Source organism: Hordeum vulgare, chromosome 4H (assembly GCF_904849725.1).
Source record: "Hordeum vulgare subsp. vulgare chromosome 4H, MorexV3_pseudomolecules_assembly, whole genome shotgun sequence".
In the NCBI taxonomy this organism is placed as follows: domain Eukaryota; kingdom Viridiplantae; phylum Streptophyta; class Magnoliopsida; order Poales; family Poaceae; genus Hordeum; species Hordeum vulgare.
This window is the reverse complement of record NC_058521.1, coordinates 581,456,799-581,477,242: the sequence shown is the minus strand read 5'-3', so window position 1 is coordinate 581,477,242 and position 20,444 is coordinate 581,456,799. Positions and strand designations below refer to the sequence as shown.

The 20,444-nt window shown below is 46.3% G+C and overlaps 1 protein-coding gene across 1 annotated transcript; it reads left to right on the top strand.

Moving 5' to 3' along the window:
* Window positions 1-838: 838 nt before the first annotated feature.
* LOC123447238 (benzyl alcohol O-benzoyltransferase-like) lies at window positions 839-2,606 on the top strand. Its single transcript, XM_045123825.1, has one exon. The coding sequence runs from the start codon at window positions 875-877 to the stop codon at window positions 2,327-2,329; it is 1,455 nt and encodes a 484-aa protein (XP_044979760.1). The 5' UTR covers window positions 839-874; the 3' UTR covers window positions 2,330-2,606.
* The last annotated feature ends 17,838 nt before the right edge of the window (window positions 2,607-20,444 follow it).

Genomic DNA, 20,444 nt, shown 5'->3' with positions numbered 1-20,444 from the left:
GCATTTACTCGTCCTAATAATGAAGTCCGGTCGGTCGTGGCGCACTCTATATAAGTCACCCCGGCTCCTCAGCAAGGGTTCGACATTCTCTACTATCTCATACTCTATAATCCAACACCAGCCTACGAGGCTCGAGACGTCGGGTCGTTAGCACTTTTGAGTGGGGCCTGAACTCGTACATCCGAGTGTATAATGTGCGCCTTAGCTAAGCTTCGCCCCTCATTCGTACCTCATGTACTATTATCAGGATCATTTCCACGACATGTGACTTTGGACGATGCGGACAACCAAACAATATACGCTAAGATGGCCCCTAAAGTGTGATAACGTAATGCACGCAACCAAACAAATCGCCTTATACTTGGCGTAGAGACTATATGGCGAGCTCCTGATCAATTTACACTCGCGAAAATACTCGGCAACGACGTTTTTGTGTGTGCAGTACATATGTGGGGTGCGACTTTGATGGTTTCTTTCGAGACGATTTTTCCATTCGGTCCGGTTCAGTGTGATTCCTCGCATCCGATGCGCTCCTCGGTGCTCAACATCGTCGCGTAGACTCGTATCTACCCACGTATAACCTACACTTTATATGCATCCACGCCTGCTAGCTCTACCCAGTGGCTCCTTCCGTTTAAATATATTTTTTTTGAACGAGCTATATATGTATGTATGTAAATAAAATTCAAGAAAATGACGAATATCATCAATTGAAAATGGCGAAAGGGTAAAATTAGATGGACGTAAGGAAAAGAACGGAGATGATTAAGAGGGAGCTGATGCCGCTGCTGCTGTATAAATAGAGCTACCGCAATGGGTGTCAACACGGACGATCGATAACCCTACATTGGTAGGAAAAAAATTGACGGCTAGGATGGTGCTAGATGAGTTGAAGGTCCGGCGGGGCACGCCATCGTTGTTAGCGCCGGCGCGGGCGACGCCACGGGAGAGCAAGCCGCTGTCGGACATTGACAACCAGGCAGTAATGTGGTTCTACAGCACCGTGATCCACCTCTACCGAGGCAACCCATCCAAGGGACTCATCGACCCGGCGGTGACCGTGCGCGCTGCGCTGGCGGAGGCGCTGGTGCACTACTACCCGCTGGCCGGTCGGCTGCGCGAGGAGGCCGGCCGGAAGCTGGCGGTGGACTGCGCCGGGCAGGGTGTCATGTTCGTGGAGGCCGACGCGGACATCGTCATCGATGATCTCGGCGACGTGCGGTACCCGCCGTTCCCGCGCTCCGAGGAGTTCGTCTACGACCACCACGTCTGCAGGGCGCCCCCCTCCGGCGTGCCGCTAGTGCTGGCTGCAATCGTTGACCAGCCCCTGATGTACGTCCAGGTCACACGGCTCAAATGCGGAAGCTTCACCGTGTGCCACCAGAGTGCCCACTGCATCAGCGACGCCGCCGGCTTGGCGCAGTTCTGGAAGGCAGTCGGCGAGCTCGCCCGCGGCGCCAGCGCGCCGTCCGTGCCGCCCGTTTGGGACAGGGAGATTTTCAACGCGCGGCAGCCGCCGCTCCCGAGCTTCCCCCACGACGAGTACCGGGAGCCTGCAGACGGGTGCAACGGCGACCCGATCGCATCCACGCCATCGCGCGACATGGCGCGCGTCCAGTTCTCCTTCGGGCCCGGGGCCATCGCCGCGCTGCGCAGGCAGCTCGCGCCGGGCGCGGCACCGGCGTCTCAGTTCGACCTGGTGGCGGCCTGCGTGTGGCGGAGCCGCACGGCGGCGCTCGGCTACGCGCCCGGGGACGAGGTGCGGCTGATGATGGCCGTGAACGCGCGCGGCCGGCGCATGGACGTGTTCGGCCGCGAGGTCCCCGCCGGATACTACGGCAACGCGTTCGCCTTCACGGTTGCGCGCTGCGCTGCCGGGGAGCTATGCGGCCGCGAGCTCGGCTACGCGGTGGGGCTGATCAGGGCGGCCAAGGCGACGGTGACGTACGAGTACATGCGGTCGGTGGCGGAACTGATGGTGCTGGAGGGCCGTCCTGTGATCGCGAGGAAGCGCACGTTCGGCGTGTCGGACCTCAGCCATGCCGGGTTCGACGAGGCCGAGTTCGGGTGGGGAAAGCCCGTGTATTCAGGCGTCACCACGGACTCCCACCGAGACTTTCGGGGCGGCGCCACCTTCTTCATCCGAGGCAAAAACGAAGGTGGCGAGGACGAGACGTTCGTCGGCATCTACCTCCCACGAGACTGCACGGCAAGGTACCGGATGGAGGTGTTGGCCCTCACCGAGACCAGCAGCAGCGCCAAGGCCAAGCTGCAGAGGGTTATGGACAAAGCGCCGTCAGCTCCATTTGTCCCGCGTGCCCGCTACTAATTCCTCTATCAGGTTACACATACATACATAATCACTTTTGATAAATCTCAGCTGAGTGAGATTTAGCAAAGTCTCGCTTGATTTGGTGGCCGCTATATTCGAGGAAGTATGAAGACTCGTGTTCAAGTCGCATCGTGGGCTCGAGCCACTTGTGCATTTCTCCTTTCTCTTCTTCTTCATTTTTTTAGGCAATCCTTTGTCGTCTTTGTTGTGTTTGTATCGGCCGTTACTGCTCATCCGGCCTCACATGCTTGTTTTTTATTCTTCATTTGTTTACAGTTTGTGTACTCCTCAAAATAAAATATTTATAATTTGTGTTCTTTTGGAAATTTATTTCGTTTCTTCTGGCTGACTAAGAGCATCTCTAGTTCCTTATAATTTAGCCCCACAAATAGCTTCTTAGAGCATCTCTAGCAGATTGTGCAGTCCGCTAAAATAATCGTCGGTTTACACGATCCATCCCATATCCCCGACCCGACTAGATCCCATAAATTGTGCATTCCCAAAACAAAATTAGTGCAATCCCATAACCGTGAACCCATTTCCTCCGTATGTGCCGGAATATGCCCGATCTTTGCCGGATCCCCTTTTCATTGGTGTGAACCATTTCCCCCAGTTTCAGTTTCCCGCTTGCACTCCCGCCGCTGCCGCTGCCGCACATCCCCGCCCCTTGGTGATACCATCGACTGCCTCGCGCCTCTAAAAAGCTCCGCCACCCGGCGCCACACCCATTCCACGGCGGTTGGGGTGACCATTTGTTCCCGTCACCGCCACCATTGATCCCACCGTGAGCTCGGTACGCGGGCTCCTCGCTTGTGGATCCGATTCGATCCAACGACTATTATTGTATTGTGGGTTGCTTAATAGATCATTTATATATTCCTATGTTGATTATATATCAAGATTTCATTCGACGTTGTTAAAATGTGCAATTTGTTTGAAGTTATTCACAAATTTACGATGTGGCGAGCGCTCCGGCGGAATAGATCCCGCAAACGCGTCCCGCAAAATTTGGTGAGACACGTTAGCGAGATCTGTCCCGCTAAAATTCAATTCTTTACCGTGCCACGAGAGCATAAAATGAAAAACAAAATAGCCAGACACATCCCTGCAATTTCCTAAATCAATACTATATAAAATAAAGTGATAACATAAATAAATGTTTATACTATTAATTCATTACATGTCTGTGGTCGTTCGAATACCAGACGGAAATAAACGTTGCCATTTAGATATATCGGAATTCCAGTCGGGTTGCTTTATTTCGAGTGCATCTTTGAATTCTCTCGCAAAACTTTTTAACTTTACTACATGCCTCAAAATTTTATTCTCTGATCACTATGATGTATGAATAGGGTCCAAAATGCATACACGACGTGCCTCTTTGTCGATGACGTACAAGATGTATAGGCCGATGTATGCATACGAAAGATAAATCTACAGATGGTAGCAATTAGGAGCAACAATAAGCCATGACAATAATAGGCAAAATACAATAGTTACCATGTTGCACGATGAGATGTTGTTGTCCATCCCATGCCAGCCATCAAACAATGATCCCAACGCCTGAATAGTTTCCTTCTCGCAAAACTTTTGACCTCGTGTTGACTCTAGCATAATGGACTGGGTACAAAAATAATTATTATTTCACCATGTTGATACTAATGGCACTGAACAAAGAATTATGACAACTTACACAAAAGCGCATATCCATGTAGTGTATAGGAGGGTTGTGACAGCCCGAGACCGACGTTCCAGAAGATTCCCATTTTCCTTTCTGTTTCCGTCGTGTGGGTATTTTTACTTGTTGCATCGTCATTTAGTTTGCATCGTCGCATCATGCATGGCATCATGTCACCTGTGTTTTGTCGGTGTTGCTTGTTGCCGTGTTGTTGGGTGTTAGTGCCTTGTGAGTGGCGTTGTTTTATTGGCGTGATGAGAGTGGGTGCGTGAGAGCCGCTTCAAACCCTGTTGCACCGAGGACGTAAACCTTCTCCCCTCCTCTCCTCTTTTATTTGTTTCTGTGGTTTGCTAAAGTTTCCGTTTAACCCCCTTTTAAAAGTTCGTCTTCTATTAAAATCCTTTTATTAAATGTGGGGCAACCCTTGGGTTTTTATTTTATTTCTCCTTGTGTTTTATTTTAAAACCGTCTCATTTTCTTTTCTCTTTTAAAGAACCTTTATTTTAGTCTTTAAATAAAAGGGGTTTGATTTTTATTCTTTTGTAAGAAAAGGGTTTATTTATTTCTTCAAAGGTTTTAGTTTTTTTATTCGTTTAAAAAATGTCAAACTAATTTTAAAGTTGGGGTGTATTTTAAAGGAGTAAAAAAAGGCATTTTTTTATTTTGTTAAAAACCTTTTTTTTCTATTGTGTTGTTTTCTGATTTTTTTTAAAAGAGAGACAAAAAAAAGAGGAAGATAGAGGGAGGCCCAACCAGCCGGCCCAAGGCCATCGGACCCCTGCCCTAGCGACTCCCACCTCTCCTCCCGATCCCCGCACGCGCCCCAGCGTCTCCTTCCCCAAGCACCGCCATGGCCTCGTCCCCTCTCCCTCGTTCCTCTCTCTCCTGCCCCGCCGCCAGCTCCTCCCCCGGTCTCCTGCTGCCCCAGGCCGACCAGCCCCAGCGCGGCAGCCCCCGCGCCATGGCCGCCTCCTTCCCCGAGAGTTCCCCCGCGCGCCGCCTCTTCACCCGCGTGCTCACCGCCGTGCGCGCTGCTCGCCGACGCCTTGGCCTCCCGTCGCGCTGGTGACACCTAGGTCGTCGCCCAGCCCGCTGACCGTTCTCCTTGAATCCCCGCGCCACCCCGCTGTGCTCGTTGTTCCGCGTCGCGCCGCCTGCAGGCCTTCCATGCCAGGGCCCCTCGCCTCCTCTCGACGGCTGCTCGCCCTGCCGCCGTTCCCCATGGCCGGCCGCCGGAGGTGACCCGCTCGCCACGGCAGCCATGGCCTCCGCTTGCCTCTGCCAGCGCCATGTCGCCTGAGCCGGTTGCTGCTGCCGGTTGCTCCGTGTTGCTGATGGCGATGCGCCCCTGCCATTGCTGTGTTTGCTGTTGCTGCCGTATTTGCCGCCGGCTGTGTCAATAGTTGCTGTTGCCAAGCACTGCTGCTGTTGTTTGTTGCAAGCCTGCTACTGTCGCCAAGGCTGCTAGTTGTTGCTGCCGTCGCCGCCAGTTGCTGAAGCCTGAAGCTATTGCTTGCTGCTCGTGTTAGCTGCTGTCGCCGCGTGCAGCTTGTGTTGCCGCTGCTGCCTGCTAGCTGCTGCTTCCTTGTAGATGCTTGCTGCTTGCTGCTAGTTGCTAGGCCGCTGCCGTTACTTTTTGCTGTTGTAGCTTGCTGCCTGCCTGCATTGCTTGCTGCTGTTGTAGGTTGTTGCAAGCTGCTGCCTAAGCTTGCTACTGTTGATGTTTGCTGTTGGTGATGGCTGCTGTTTGTTGTTGGTGTTGCCGCCTGCTGCTGCCGTTGCCTGAGGCTGTTGCAGCGTGCTGCTGACGCAACTTGCTGCTGCCACTATGATGCTTGTTATTGCTGCCGCTAAGTTGTTGCCTTGCCCTGTTGCCTTTTGGAACGTCGCCGAAGGCCGTGTGCACCTTCCTCGCCTGTCGTGATTCGTCGACAAGTTCGCCGGGAACCACAACATCCTCGACGAACCCCGAACATCGACGGAGACGTGATCGACTACCGATGTGAAGACCGTGATCCATGACGCCGAGCGAACGACTACCGTCGACGAGACCGTGTACCACGACGACTTCCACTACGACCTCGACTTCCACGACGTCCACGACGACCATTGTTCCCCTTCACCGAACCGATCCCGCTCCGATATGCACGCGTCGAAGGTATACCGATGAGACGTGGCCGAGAACCGTATTCATGTGATGTATGAGATGATTGTGTTTGCGCCTTAAGTTGCCGTTGCACGTGTTCCTCTCGTTGAGCCTCAACACATGGGAACCCGGTAACCGGGATCACCCCATCTTTATTTACCGTTCCCGCACGCGCTCCCTATTTGTTGGCACGATATCTCGACGAGTTATCGGGATAGGAACGTTGCCGTCGCATCGTTTCCGATTTTCCGCCATGGTTCCCTCTCGCTCGCCCTGGCGACACCTGTTTCTTTATTTTCTTGCCCGTGATGTTTGAACTCGCATGCATGACGCATTCATGGCATATACCGTGTGTTGCATGGTTCTTGTGCCGTAGCTCAGATCTATGTTTCAAGTGTTACCCGACTAGGATGTCATGTAGGATCATCGCTCACCCCTTGCCATGTTAACAACAATTTAGTATTGCCGTGTAAATAATTGGGAGTGAACTAAATAATCAAGCGTGGAGCTTCGTCGATATGTAACCCGTTGCATATCGAGCTTCACTTAATGTGTAGTGTTTGCGTGAGGTGAATTGCCATGCCATCCCTTGCATTGTGAACTGATCATGCATCATAGTAGGTTGTGCATCATGTTGTGCATCGTGTGATGAATATTTGTGTTGATGTTTGTTTCCGGTTTGCTCCATTCCGATAGAGTTCCGCAAGTGTGTCAGAATGTGAGGACCCGTTCGACTACGATGGTTTGCCGACTCCACCGAGTTGTTCTTCTTCCAAGCGGGATCTCAGGCAAGATGACCATTTCCCCATATACCATTACTATCATTGCCATGCTAGTTTTATCGCTTCTATCGATTATGTCTCGTTGCCTACCACCTGTTAAATATCAGCCTCTCAACAATGCCATGCAAACCTTCAACCTATTCAACCTAGCAAACCACTTATTGGCTATGTTACTGCTTGCTTAACCCTGTTGATAGCGTTGCTAGTTGCAGGTGCAGTTGCTTCCATGTGAAACATGGGTTCCTTGTTATAACACCATATTAAATGTTGTTTAATTTAGTGCACCTATATACTTGGTAAAAGGTGGAAGGCTCGGCCTTTCTAGCCTGGTGTTTTGTTCCACCTTTGCCCCCTTAGTTTTCGGCTACCGGTGTTATGTTCCATAAATGAGTGCTCCTAACACGATCGGGGTTGTTATGGGGACCCCCTTGATAATTCGTTTTAGATTAGAGCTGGTCTGGCAAGGCCCAACTTTGGTACTTCATTTGCCTAATAACCTAATAATAATGCATAGGGACCCGCCGGCACCCGCGGACTAATTTAAACAACCCCCGGGCCAGTGCTCCTCATGAGTGTTGGTCCAAAACAGAGCACCGTGCGGGGCCACCACAAGGAAACTCGAGGTTTGGTACTCGTACGCTTCGCTTATCCGTCGTGTCCTGAGAACGAGGTACGCGACTCCTATCGGGATCTTCGACACGTCGGGCGGCCTTGCTGGATTAGTTTTACCTTTGACGAGATATCTTGTGCATCGGGATTCCGGTGATGCTTTGGGTAATCTCAGAGTTGAGGTTTTCCACTAGGGAATCCGATGAGATCGCGAGCTTCGTGATTGAGGATTTCTATGCGGCTTGTGGTAATTTGTGATGGACTAGTTGGAGCACCCCTGCAGGGTTAAATATTTTCGGAAAGCCGTGCCCGCGGTTATGTGGCAACGTGGAAACTTTGTTTAACACTGGTTCTAGATAACTTGAAGTTAACTTAATTAAAATATGCCAACTGTGTGCGTAACCGTGATTGTCTCTTTCGTGAGTTCCTTCCCCGATCGAGGACACGATGGGGTTATGTATGACGTAGGTAGGTGTACAGGATCATTCATTTGATCATCTGTAGTTCACGTCCGCTATGCGTAGTTCTTCCCCCTCTTATTTCTGGTACTCGTAAGTTTAGCCACCAAATACATGCTTAGTCGCTCCTGCAACCTCACCACTTAACCATGCATCACCCGTTAAGCTTTGCTAGTCTTGATACCTTTGGAAATGAGATTGTTGAGTCCCCTGTGGGTCACAGATTACTACAACACCAGTTGCAGGTACAGGTAAGGGTTACTTGACGCGAGCGTGTTGATTGTACATTTGGAGTTGCTTCTTCTTCTTCTTCTTCGATCTAGGATGGGTTCCAGGCCGGCAGCCTGGGATAGGAAGGATGGACGTCGTTCTTCTTTTGTCGTTTATTTTCGTCCATAGTCGGACCCTGCTCTTACTCTTGATGATTATGTAATGTACTGATGTGACTCTGATGCAGCTTGTGGCGAGTGTAAGCCAATTCCATATATCTCTTCTTTTCAGTACATGTACTTATAACGATATCCATTCTTGCGACATGACGAGATGCGCTTCTATCCCTGATGAGGTCCTCGTGCCAAATTGAGGATAGGGTCGCATCTTGGGCGTGACAAGTTGGTATCAGAGCAGTACCGACCTAGGAGCCCCCTTGATTGATCGAACTTGGCCGAGTCGAGTCTAGTGAAAAAAATGCTTTGAGTCTAGTAATATATCGGAGAGTAGGATTCTTTTTTCTCCTCTTCTATGCTCTAGTGAGGAATCTTGACGTAATATTTTAATTCTACTCCTCTTCTCACTCAAAAAAAATTTAGGATCACGCGGATATTTTTGGAATCTATATGATGCCGATGTGACGGAGTTATTCTTGGTGCCTCCTATCTGCTTTAAGTTTCAGGGGAGTTGAGCTCCAGGGGATTCTTGAGCACATCGTTATCATTCAGATTTCTTAGTATCTCAGTACGAAGGATGTTCGTAATTGCTTCAATACTAGTAGTGGCGAGATAACCCCGATGTCCCCGGTACTGGTGCAGATTGTTCGGGAGTACTGCCATACTTTGTATCGTAGTGATCACGAGGGTTTGTAGTAGATGAAGGTCCGAGATTCTGGTTGTGTGTTGACGGATGAGATACAGGTGACGAGTTAGTTTAGGAGTTGTGTGAAATACTCCTTGTATCCGTGTACCAGATTGCAGGACCAGATATTTCGGGAATTCTTAGGTGGGAATTCAAGTAGTTGCTTATAGGACTATCTTCCAACAAACGCATGATGTTAGGTTGGGGTTCGACATCTAGTGGATTCGTTTGTTCACGGTCGACTTACAGCGGTACACGTTGTGTCTTAAAGAGTCCTTGTAGCTTGCTACGACTCGGGGACGCTTCGTATGTCGGGTGCACTACCTTGCACTTGATGGCTACTGTAAAATCGAGCCCGTGCGATCCTGTCCACGAAAATATCGGACGAAATATTTCTCATGAGTTTGTTCTGGCTAATTGCAAGCTGCACCCTTTGTGTTGTTGAATGTGGTAATTCGTGTTGCTTCGATGTCAAGTGGTGATTTCAGATCTTTCCTAATCTGTGTTCTCATATTTTTATGTGAGAATGCAAATCCTTTTGCTTAATCAATTCTCTTGTTAATTCTTGTCTACCGGAGTTGTCATGTTAATTCTTTTCCAACCGGTGGGTTTCTCTTCAAGTAAATTCAATCCTCTCTAATTTTGCAGATCATTCTCTCAATTCTTTCCGGAGTTATCTCATTTGTCTCAAGTTGTCTTTGTTTTTCCCCGCCCTCCCACCCTTTTTCTCAGTGATTCAATTTTAATCCAAGAGTTTTCTTTTCATTGTGCTTCTGCTGTCTGTTCTTTTCTCTCTTACCCGGTCATTCATTGTGAAGATTCTCAGGAGATTCGTGTCATATTTGTTCATTCTTGTCATCCTTACCGGTGAATTCAGTTCAGTTATCCATGGTCATCATATCCTTTTTCAACCATTAAATTCTTTCCTATGTTGGAAATTTTTATCAGACTATCTTCTTGTTGTCATTTCTATCTATTCTATCCGGAGCGTTGAAGTTATCTCAGAATTCTTGTTCTCAATTCTTTAGTTATTTCGAGGTGCTAACCTCATCTAGTTTTCTTTATACCGGTGCAATATCTATCATTTTGAGCAATCTTTTCAACGGTGGTTTCTTTGAGTGGGCCCATAACCCACAGGTTCTTTCCCAGGATCTTTCCTGGCTCTTTTAATCTTTTCCCGGAGATCATTAATTCTTTTGAACTATGACGTAAGTATGATTTCATCAGTCATATTCCTTCGTCAAGGTCGCTTCAAATTTATTTGTCGTCATTGGCTAAAAAAATTTCCTTGCTTATTTCGGAGTGTCTCAGTTATTCTTCGTGAGGTTCTTCTCGTCTTTTTCTCCATTGAAGATTCGAAGGAGTGTTTCTCTCAATCGTGGTCCATTCTCTTGGAGATACATCATTTCAGCTTCGTGTTATCATCTTGAATTTGTTCTCAATCATGAGAATCCATTTCTCGCTATCCGGTGCTTTTCTGAGTTGTTTCCATTCTCGTTCCTCCGAAGGCCATCTTTTAAGAAGATTCTTCGTTCTCAGCTTTCAGCTTTCATCCTCAATTCTTCTCAATTGTTGTCTCTTCGTTCGTCTCTCAATTATTCTGGTGTCTTGTTTAAAGTTCTCTCTCAGGTGGATCATGATCTCTTCATTCTCATATGTCTCCATGCTTTCTTGGTATTCCCATTCAATTGTGAATTCTTACCGGTGCTTCCTTCAATTTTGGCCTCAAGTGGTGCTTATCTCTATGCCTCTTCAAGATTCATTTCTAGAAGATTAAGTCATATGCTAATTCCGTGCTTGTCATCAATTAAACTTGGTGAAGGATTAGCATAACATAATTCTTATTCTTGTTCTTCCTTCTTCCAAGAGATTTCAATTCTTCTTCCGGAGTGGCTCATGATATCAATTCTTTTCTCAAGTGCCTATCTTTCTTTTCCGGAGTTCCGAGTTCTTTTAAGTATCTCTTTGTGAAGCTTCATCTAAATCTTGGCAAGGTCATAATCTTATTCTTTTCTACCTTCATATCCTTGCATCATTCATTTGTATAAGGAGGTCCTTCATGGTGTTTCATCAAGGTTTCAATCCATTCTCAAGTGTTCTTCAAGATTCTTGTTGGAGTACCTCAACTATCCTTTCTCTTGCATTTATAGGTGCAATTACTCTTTCCTTATCCTTTGAGGTGGTATTATAGCATTCTTGTTAGTGTAGGAGCCTCGAAGAGTTTTCCTTTCAAGAATGAGATATTTAAACCACCAATTCTTTGATCATGAGATATTTTCAACCCATGATTTCTTCATTGAGCTATCTTGGTTTGGATTTCACCTAAAGCTTTTCCTATGGATTGTTGCTATTATGGTGCTTGTCATAATCCAAGTTCTCAATGTATCCTCTTGGTGTAAGAAATTGTTCATATGTTGTTCCTCCCAATCAATCTTTGTTTCTGTTAGTGACGGGTTGTCACTTCATTAGTTTGAAAAGCTTTCCATAAGCCCACTACTATCTTGTTCTTTTCGTTGTTGTTTTTCCAACAACTCTGTCCAATTCTTCTTGCAAGGATACTTGCCAAGTTCATTGGAGTTAGTAGTTGTCATTCTCTCTTCATTCTCTTCTTCCGTATGAGCTAGTTCCTATTCTTTTGTTCCGGAGGCTTTGTGTTATGGCTCTTTTGGGTCAATCTTGTTGTTCTGTCAAGATCACGGTGTTCCCTTGCTCTATTTAGTTGGTTGTTATGAATATTGTCTACTTCTTCCACCTTTTCGATTTTTTTGTCCCATTTTCCTACCGAAGTGCTGCCGAAATTTTCCGTGAATTCTTGCTTCTTTCTCATATCACTCCTCATCGATGTGCAACCTTTCAAGGATTGTTGGTTTCACTCGTTTGTCAAAGAAGCGACTAAGTTTTTACCTCTTGTTCTTTCTCATCCTCTCCCCCTTTCATTCTTGGATCTCGGGGCGAGATCCTCTTGTAGTGTAGGAGAGTTGTGACAGCCCGAGACCGACGTTCTAGAAGATTCCCCTTTTCCTTTCCGTTTCCGTCGTGTGGGTATTTTTACTTGTTGCATCGTCATTTAGTTTGCATCGTCGCATCATGCATGGCATCATGTCACCTGTGTTTTGTCGGTGTTGCTTGTTGCCGTGTTGTTGGGTGTTAGTGCCTTGTGAGTGGCGTTGTTTTATTGGCGTGATGAGAGTGGGTGCGTGAGAGCCGCTTCAAACCCTCTTGCACCGAGGACGTAAACCTTCTCCCCTCCTCTCCTCTTTTATTTGTTTCTGTGGTTTGCTAAAGTTTCCGTTTAACCCCCTTTTAAAAGTTCGTCTTCTATTAAAATCCTTTTATTAAATGTGGGGGCAACCCTTGGGTTTTTATTTTATTTATCCTTGTGTTTTATTTTAAAACCATCTCATTTTCTTTTCTCTTCTAAAGAACCTTTAGTTTAGTCTTTAAATAAAAGGGGTTTGATTTTTATTCTTTTGTAAGAAAAGGGTTTATTTATTTCTTCAAAGGTTTTAGTTTTTTTATTCGTTTAAAAAATGCCAAACTAATTTTAAAGTTGGGGTGTATTTTAAAGGAGTAAAAAAAGGCTTTTTTTATTTTGTTAAAAACCTTTTTTTTCTATTGTGTTGTTTTCTCATTTTTTTTTAAAAAGAGAGACAAAAAAAGAGGAACATAGAGGGAGGCCCAACCTGCCGGCCCAAGGCCATCGGACCCCTGCCCTAGCGACTCCCATCTCTCCTCCCGATCCCCGCACGCGCCCCTGCGTCTCCTTCCCCAAGCGCCGCCATGGCCTCGTCCCCTCTCCCTCGTTACTCTCTCTCCTGCCCCGCCGCCAGCTCCTCCCCCTGTCTCCAGCTGCCCCAGGCCGAGCAGCCCCAGTGCCACAGCCCCCGCGCCATGGCCGCCTCCTTCCCCGAGAGTTCCCCCGCGCACCGCCTCTTCCCCCGCGTGCTCACCGCCGTGCGCGCTGCTCGCCGACGCCTTGGCCTCCCGTCGCGCTGGTGCCACCTAGGTCGCCGCCCAGCCCGCTGACCGTTCTCCTTGGATCCCCGCGCCGCCCCGCCGTGCTCGTCGTTTCGCGCCGCGCCGCCTGTAGGCCTTCCACGCGAGGGCCCCTCGCCTCCTCTCGACGGCTGCTCGCCCTGCCGCCGTTCCCCATGGCCAGCCGCTGAAGGTGACTCGCTCGCCATGGCCTCCCCTTGCCTCTTCCAGCGCCATGTCGCCTGAGCCGGTTGCTGCTGCCGGTTGCTCCGTGTTGCTGATGGGGATGCGCCCCTGCCGCTGCTGCGTTTGTAGTTGCTTCCGTATTTGTCGTCGGTTGTGTCGATAGCTGCTGTTGCCAAGCACTGCTGCTGTTGTTTGTTGCGAGCCTGCTGCTGTCGCCGAACCCCGAACATCGACGGAGACGTGATCGACTACAGATGTGAAGACCGTGATCCACGGCGCCGAGCGAACGACTACCGTCGACGAGACCGTGTACCACGACGACTTCCACTACGACCTCGACTTCCACGACGTCCACGACGACCGTTGTTCCCCTTCACCGAACCGATCCGCTCCGATATGCACGCGTCAAAGGTATACCGATGAGACGTGGCCGAGAACCGTATTCATGTGATGTATGAGATGATTGTGTTTGCGCCTTAAGTTGCCGTTGCACGTGTTCCTCTCGTTGAGCCTCGACACATGGGAAACCGGTAACCGGGATCACCCCATCTTTATTTACCGTTCCCGCACGCGCTCCCTATTTGTTGGCACGATATCTCGAGGAGTTATCGGGATAGGAACGTTTTCGTCGCATCGTTTCCGATTTGCTGCCATGGTTCCCTCTCGCTCGCCGTGGCGACACCTGTTTCTTTCTCTTCTTGCCCGTGATGTTTGAACTCGCATGCATGACGCATTCATGGCATATACCGTGTGTTGCATGGTTCTTGTGCCGTAGCTCCGATCTATGTTTCACGTGTTACCCGACTAGGATGTCATGTAGGATCATCGCTCACCCCTTGCCATGTTAACAACAATTTAGTATTGCCGTGTAAATAATCGGGAGTGAACTAAATAATCAATCGTGGAGTTTCGTCGATATGTAACCCGTTGCATATCGAGCTTCACTTAATGTGCAGTGTTTGCGTGAGGTGAATTGCCATGCCATCCCTTGCATTATGAACTGATCATGCATCATAGTAGGTTGTGCATCATGTTGTGCATCGTGTGATGAATATTTGTGTTGATGTTTGTTTCCGGTTTGCTCCGTTCGGATAGAGTTCCGCAAGCGTGTCAGAATGTGAGGACCCGTTCGACTACGATGGTTTGCCGACTCCACCGAGTTGTTCTTCTTCCAAGCGGGATCTCAGGCAAGATGACCATTTCCCCAGATACCATTACTATCATTGCCATGCTAGTTTTATCGCTTCTATCGATTATGTCTCGTTGCCTACCACCTGTTAAATATCAGCCTCTCAACAATGCCATGCAAACCTTCAACCTGTTCAACCTAGCAAACCACTGATTGGCTATGTTACTGCTTGCTTAACCATGTTGATAGTGTTGCTAGTTGCAGGTGCAGTTGCTTCCATGTGAAACATGGGTTCCTTGTTATAACACCATATTAAATTCTATTTAATTTAATGCATCTATATACTTGGTAAAAGGTGGAAGGCTCGGCCTTTCTAGCCTGGTGTTTTGTTCCACCTTTGCCCCCTTAGTTTTCGGCTACCGGTGTTATGTTCCATAAATGAGGGCTCCTAACACGATCGGGGTTGTTATGGGGACCCCCTTGATAATTTGTTTTATATTAAAGCTGGTCTGGCAAGGCCCAACTTTGGTACTACATTTGCCTAATAACCTAATAATAATGCATAGGGACCCGCCGGCACCCGCGGACTAATTTAAACAACCCCCGGGCTAGTGCTCCTCATGAGTGTTGGTCCAAAACAGAGCACCGTGCGGGGCCACCGCAAGGAAACTCGAGGTTTGGTACTCGTACGCTTCGCTTATCCGTCGTGTCCTGAGAACGAGGTACGCGACTCCTATCGGGATCTTCGACACGTCGGGCGGCCTTGCTGGATTAGTTTTACCTTTGACGAGATATCTTGTGCATCGGGATTCTGGTGATGCTTTGGGTAATCTCAGAGTTGAAGTTTTCCACTAGGGAATCCGACGAGATCGCGAGCTTCGTGATTGAGGATTTCTATGCGGCTTGTGGTAATTTGTGATGGACTAGTTGGAGCACCCCTGCAGGGTTAAATCTTTTCGGAAAGCCGTGCCCGCGGTTATGTGGCAACGTGGAAACTTTTTTTAACACTGGTTCTAGATAACTTGAAGTTAACTTAATTAAAATATGCCAACTGTGTGCGTAACCATGACTGTCTCTTTCGTGAGTTCCTTCTCCGATCGAGGACACGGTTGGGTTATGTCTGACGTAGGTAGGTGTTTAGGATCATTCATTTGATCATCTGTAGTTCACGTCCGCTATGCGTAGTTCTTCCTCCTCTTATTTCTGGTACTCGTAAGTTTAGCCACCAAATACATGCTTAGTCGCTGCTGCAACCTCACCACTTAACCATGCCTCACCGTTAAGCTTTGCTAGTCTTGATACCTTTGGAAATGAGATTGTTGAGTCCCCTGTGGCTCATAGATTACTACAACACCAGTTGCAGGTACAGGTAAGGGTTACTTGACGCGAGCGCATTGATTGTACATTTGGAGTTGCTTCTTCTTCTTCTTTTTCATCGATCTAGGATGGGTTCCAGGCCGGCAGCCTGGGATAGCAAGGATGGACGTCGTTCTTCTTTTGTCGTTTATTTTCGTCCGTAGTCGGACCCTGCTCTTACTCTTGATGATTATGTAATGTGCTGATGTGACTCTGATGTAGCTTGTGGCGAGTGTAAGCCAATTCCATATATCTCTTCTTTTCAGTACATGTACTTGTAACGATATCCATTCTTGCGACACGACGAGATGCGCTTCTATCCCTGACGAGGCCCTCGTGCCAAATTGAGGATAGGGTCGCATCTTGGGCGTGACAAGGGTCTATAAACAATACTCCCTCGTCACATGCAAGTATACACATGACAATTTTGAAGCAATCATTGTCCATACTTTGCTCCATGTTAAGTATGCCTTGAATTTTTTTGAGAGTTAAGGACATTGGATCAGGTGTCGAGGTTCGGACCCATTCCCTCCTCCAAAATGGATGGTAAGAAGAATAATAAAATATATTTTCATATTACATAATTATAAATATAAATGATTCTTACTCCAAAGATTCAGCATCATCGATCGACATGATGTAGTTGCATAGCCCGGCAAGTAAATCGCGTTGATCCGTGGGCATGATGGGGATTGGGATAGGACGTTTGTCTTTGATTTCGTCTGGTGGATTATCCAGATCTCATGATCGGAATTAGGTAAGACAACTTCATCGTCATATTGGTTGTATAACGGGCATCCTTTTAGCTTATTCAGTTCTGAATCAAGCAAAATAACAACTAATTTTTGTCGGAAGTGTTTCACATCCTCCTAAAAATATTAGAAAAAATCATATTTGATATAATATATTGAGATTTTTTAATGGGATAATGTATGAAAATGAATACCTGGATGATCTCATCAGATAGTGCACCTTTTGTCCAATATTCCATATAATTTAACATGAATAGAACACATGATGTGCTATAATATTATAAAATAATGCTTTAAAATATCATCCAGAAGAATCAAATAATCTAGTATCAACTAATATATACAATACATTATTTTACTATAAATATTTTCGATTACATAATATCTTTGTGTTCATGAGTATTAACCATAATAATTTTCAGTTTGTGACGAACGCTTACCCATCTGTTAGTGTTGCTTCCTGGAACTGTTCTACAACATTCCATTTTCTAACATGTAGATCAAGCCACTTATGATCTCTGTTAAAGTTTGAACTCTGTTCTCCAAGTTTTAGACGCTTCTGAAGTCCTAGTAACTACATTATATGTGAAAATAAACGTTAGGGATTAAGACAAACAAACTTATGTCAAAAGGATCAAGAATAATAGATAGTTACCGTAGTGGCAAGTTCACTCCGTTTTTCCTTAGCACCAAGTGAGTCTAGTACTTGAATTTTATGTTTTTTTGGCATTAACGACTGCTAGATACCAATGGTACCTTGGGATGTTAACCGGAATGAATAGCTGGTGTAAACATCATATAAGTTGCATGCACAATTAGATATAAATTATAATAGAAATGGATTAATTTAAAACAATACATCATTATATGCATGTATATTGAGGTGAGACTAACCATATATTCTTGTAGATAAGTGTCAACATTTTGTATGATGTGACGATATTTTGATAGCCATATGTCTTTTTCTCCGTCTTCTTTCATCTGCCCAAATACAAAGGTACTAATAATATGTACCTTTTCATCCATCCTTTCTCGTAGATGGTTGTGAGCAAGCATACAATATATATAGGCATTTATCACCTGTAATTCCAAGTTTAGAATTTATTATGGTAATAGATATTACACATGGTTCATATTAATTAGTAAGTCCAACGTAATGCAATTGGACTTACACCGTCGTGCAAGAACATGTCATTTCTCATAAAAGCATTCTAAATCATCATTTATAACAAGGCATCTCCAATGTCCACGAACTTGGTTTTTTTGGGGGCAGACATGATTGATTCGATGACTGTAATATCTCTACGGGTACAAACATAGTCTGTCATTGCAATACAACAATGAACCAAATTAGTATAAAATATGAGCCAAAATACTTGAATAAAAAAGCAATATGAAGAAGGAAATATCGATAATTACACTGACAAATACCTTGTGTGGTAATATTTAAATTGACATTACTTTTTGTTTTTTTATGAGATATCATTAGTTCCACGTCATTGTTTTGTAAATAAATGGGTCAATTCTTGGCCCCTTTTAGATATGCCGCATCAGAAACCATGTCGATGGATTCTTTTTGTGCATGTCCAAAATCCATATCTTTGTCTCCTATATTTTGAAAATAATAATATAAAATAATAAACCTTTTGTATTATCATAAGTAACATACATACGAAGAAGGATTAACTATATGCACCTCTTCTGGTGATGCTTTAGTCTGGTCCATCATCGTTACATCAGTGCATATATCAGAACCCATCACTTTCTATCTCCAAAGAAATATAAACGATATTTTATATTGCATCATATAAACATATATAATAAAAGTGAAACTAACACAGCTGTTTTATTTTGTAGAAACAAACAACATTTTTTCATATTATTAAAAAACACATTGCATTTCTCTCGCAACAAACAACCAACTATAATGTTCATATTTAAATAAGCAGTCTTCTGAAATTTCTTAAATCATTTAAATATATTTATATAGGCTAAGTGACCAACATAAACCAAGTATATTTGGCTTATTCTTTCAAAATTGTGTTTTTTTGTTGATACTATGAATATATCTAATAAGTATAGAAATTGATTTGTATGATCCAACTATAATATATATGTTTTTTTAGACAACTTTTAATATATAATTTTTTTCGTAGAGTTTTTTAGGTATTTTTTATTTTTTAAAACATTTTAAGCATTTTTCATATAGCTAAGTTGTTGATTCAAGGTCCAAATTGGCTATCCAGCACTGTCCAATCTTGACCGAGTATAGTTCACCGCACGGCCCAACCAGCCCCGTCTCCCTCAACCTCACTCTCTCAGTTTGTCTCAAAAAAACCTCACTCTCTCCGTTTTCGATCGAAGTCTATCCACTCCTTGCCTCACTCTTCACATAGATCCACTCCACTCCCTTCGTCTCCCACCACAGCCCCCTCTCATCCCTTCCCCTCCACCCATCCGCCGGCGGCCAGATGCGGACACAGCCGACACCCTCATCTCCCCTCCCCTCCAATCCTCTCCCCCATGGTGGCGCCGGCAGCGACGGAGAGGTTTCCATGATTTCCCTCCTCCTCCTTCTACTCTGCCGGTGGAGGCCGGTCGATTTCCATGGCCTGGCTTCTAGATCCAACCGCCCCTCGTCTCCCCTCCCCTCCAATCCTCTCCCCACAGTGGCGCTGGCAGCGATGGAGAGGTCTCCGTGATTTCCCTCCTCCTCCTTCTACTCTGTCGGTGGAGGCCGGTCGATTTCCATGGCCTGGCTTCTAGATCCACCCGCCCCTCGTCTCCCTTCCCCTCCAATCCTCTCCCCCATGATGGCACCGACAGCGACGGAGAGGTCTCCGTGATTTCCCTCCTCCTCCTCCTACTCTGTCGGTCGAGGCCGGTCGATTTCCATGGCCTGGCTTCTAGATCCACGCATGTCTCACGCGCTTGATTGCGTCGCCGTGTCACGACCCCGACCACCACGTCCCTCTTGCAGCCGTCAACTCTGCCCACTGTTTCCCTCGACTCTGATATGTCTTCCCATCCCCGCTTGTGCCTCCTCCCGCCCATCACCGATCGCACATGGACTCCAAGCCCGAAGCCCACACGGCAGTCGCGCCACCGTTGGCGTACCCTCGCATGTCCCTGGAGGACCTCGCGCCGTCGCTGCCGCCTGTCGTGGCGCCTGCGGACTCCAACCCCTACGTGTTGTCCTTGCCGTCCTCTGAACCGCCTGCCAAGAGTAAGTCACCTACCATTACCGGCCACTACATATATATTGCTATCCTGTTCTCTACGACTACAGCTCTTCTTCCGAGACTGAAATTTGATATGGTTAGTGTTTGTGCTGACGGTTATGAATTGTTTGGGGATTGGTTGTCGCAGGAACCAAGGAGAATCTGATGGAGATGTTCATCGGAAGGTCATCGACATGCTGCTCAATATCTCCTCCTCATGGTTTGTATTCCTCCCCCATTCGTTGAAATTCCCCTCTTCCTTTCCATGCTGATTAATTGTTCCCACCACCGCCTTACTAATTAGTCACCGAGATCTAAGTTAATATATATATATATATATATATATATATATATATATATATATATATATATATATATATATATATATATATATATATTTGTGATAGTTGGCACCTTGTAGTATTGTTATTTCTAATGAGGCTACTTGGGAATACAGTTTGTGAGCTATAGCCCACCTAATAGGTTTGCTTGATTAGGTTTTTATTACCTGGCAGTATCTCTACTGTCGTTCTTCATTTGCAATTTGATAGTGTACCTGAACCAGATGATCCTAATCTAATAAATATTCAACTTCTAGAGAAATGAAAGATCTAGGAAAGTTCATACCTAGAGGAACTGGACTTCTTGATGCTCCTTGCTTACGCAATGTACTCCTTGTCAATTTACCATCCAGGCTTGGCTGTTTTGATCCTTTGCTATATGTGATGGGCGAAGGGAGAGCAAGGAGG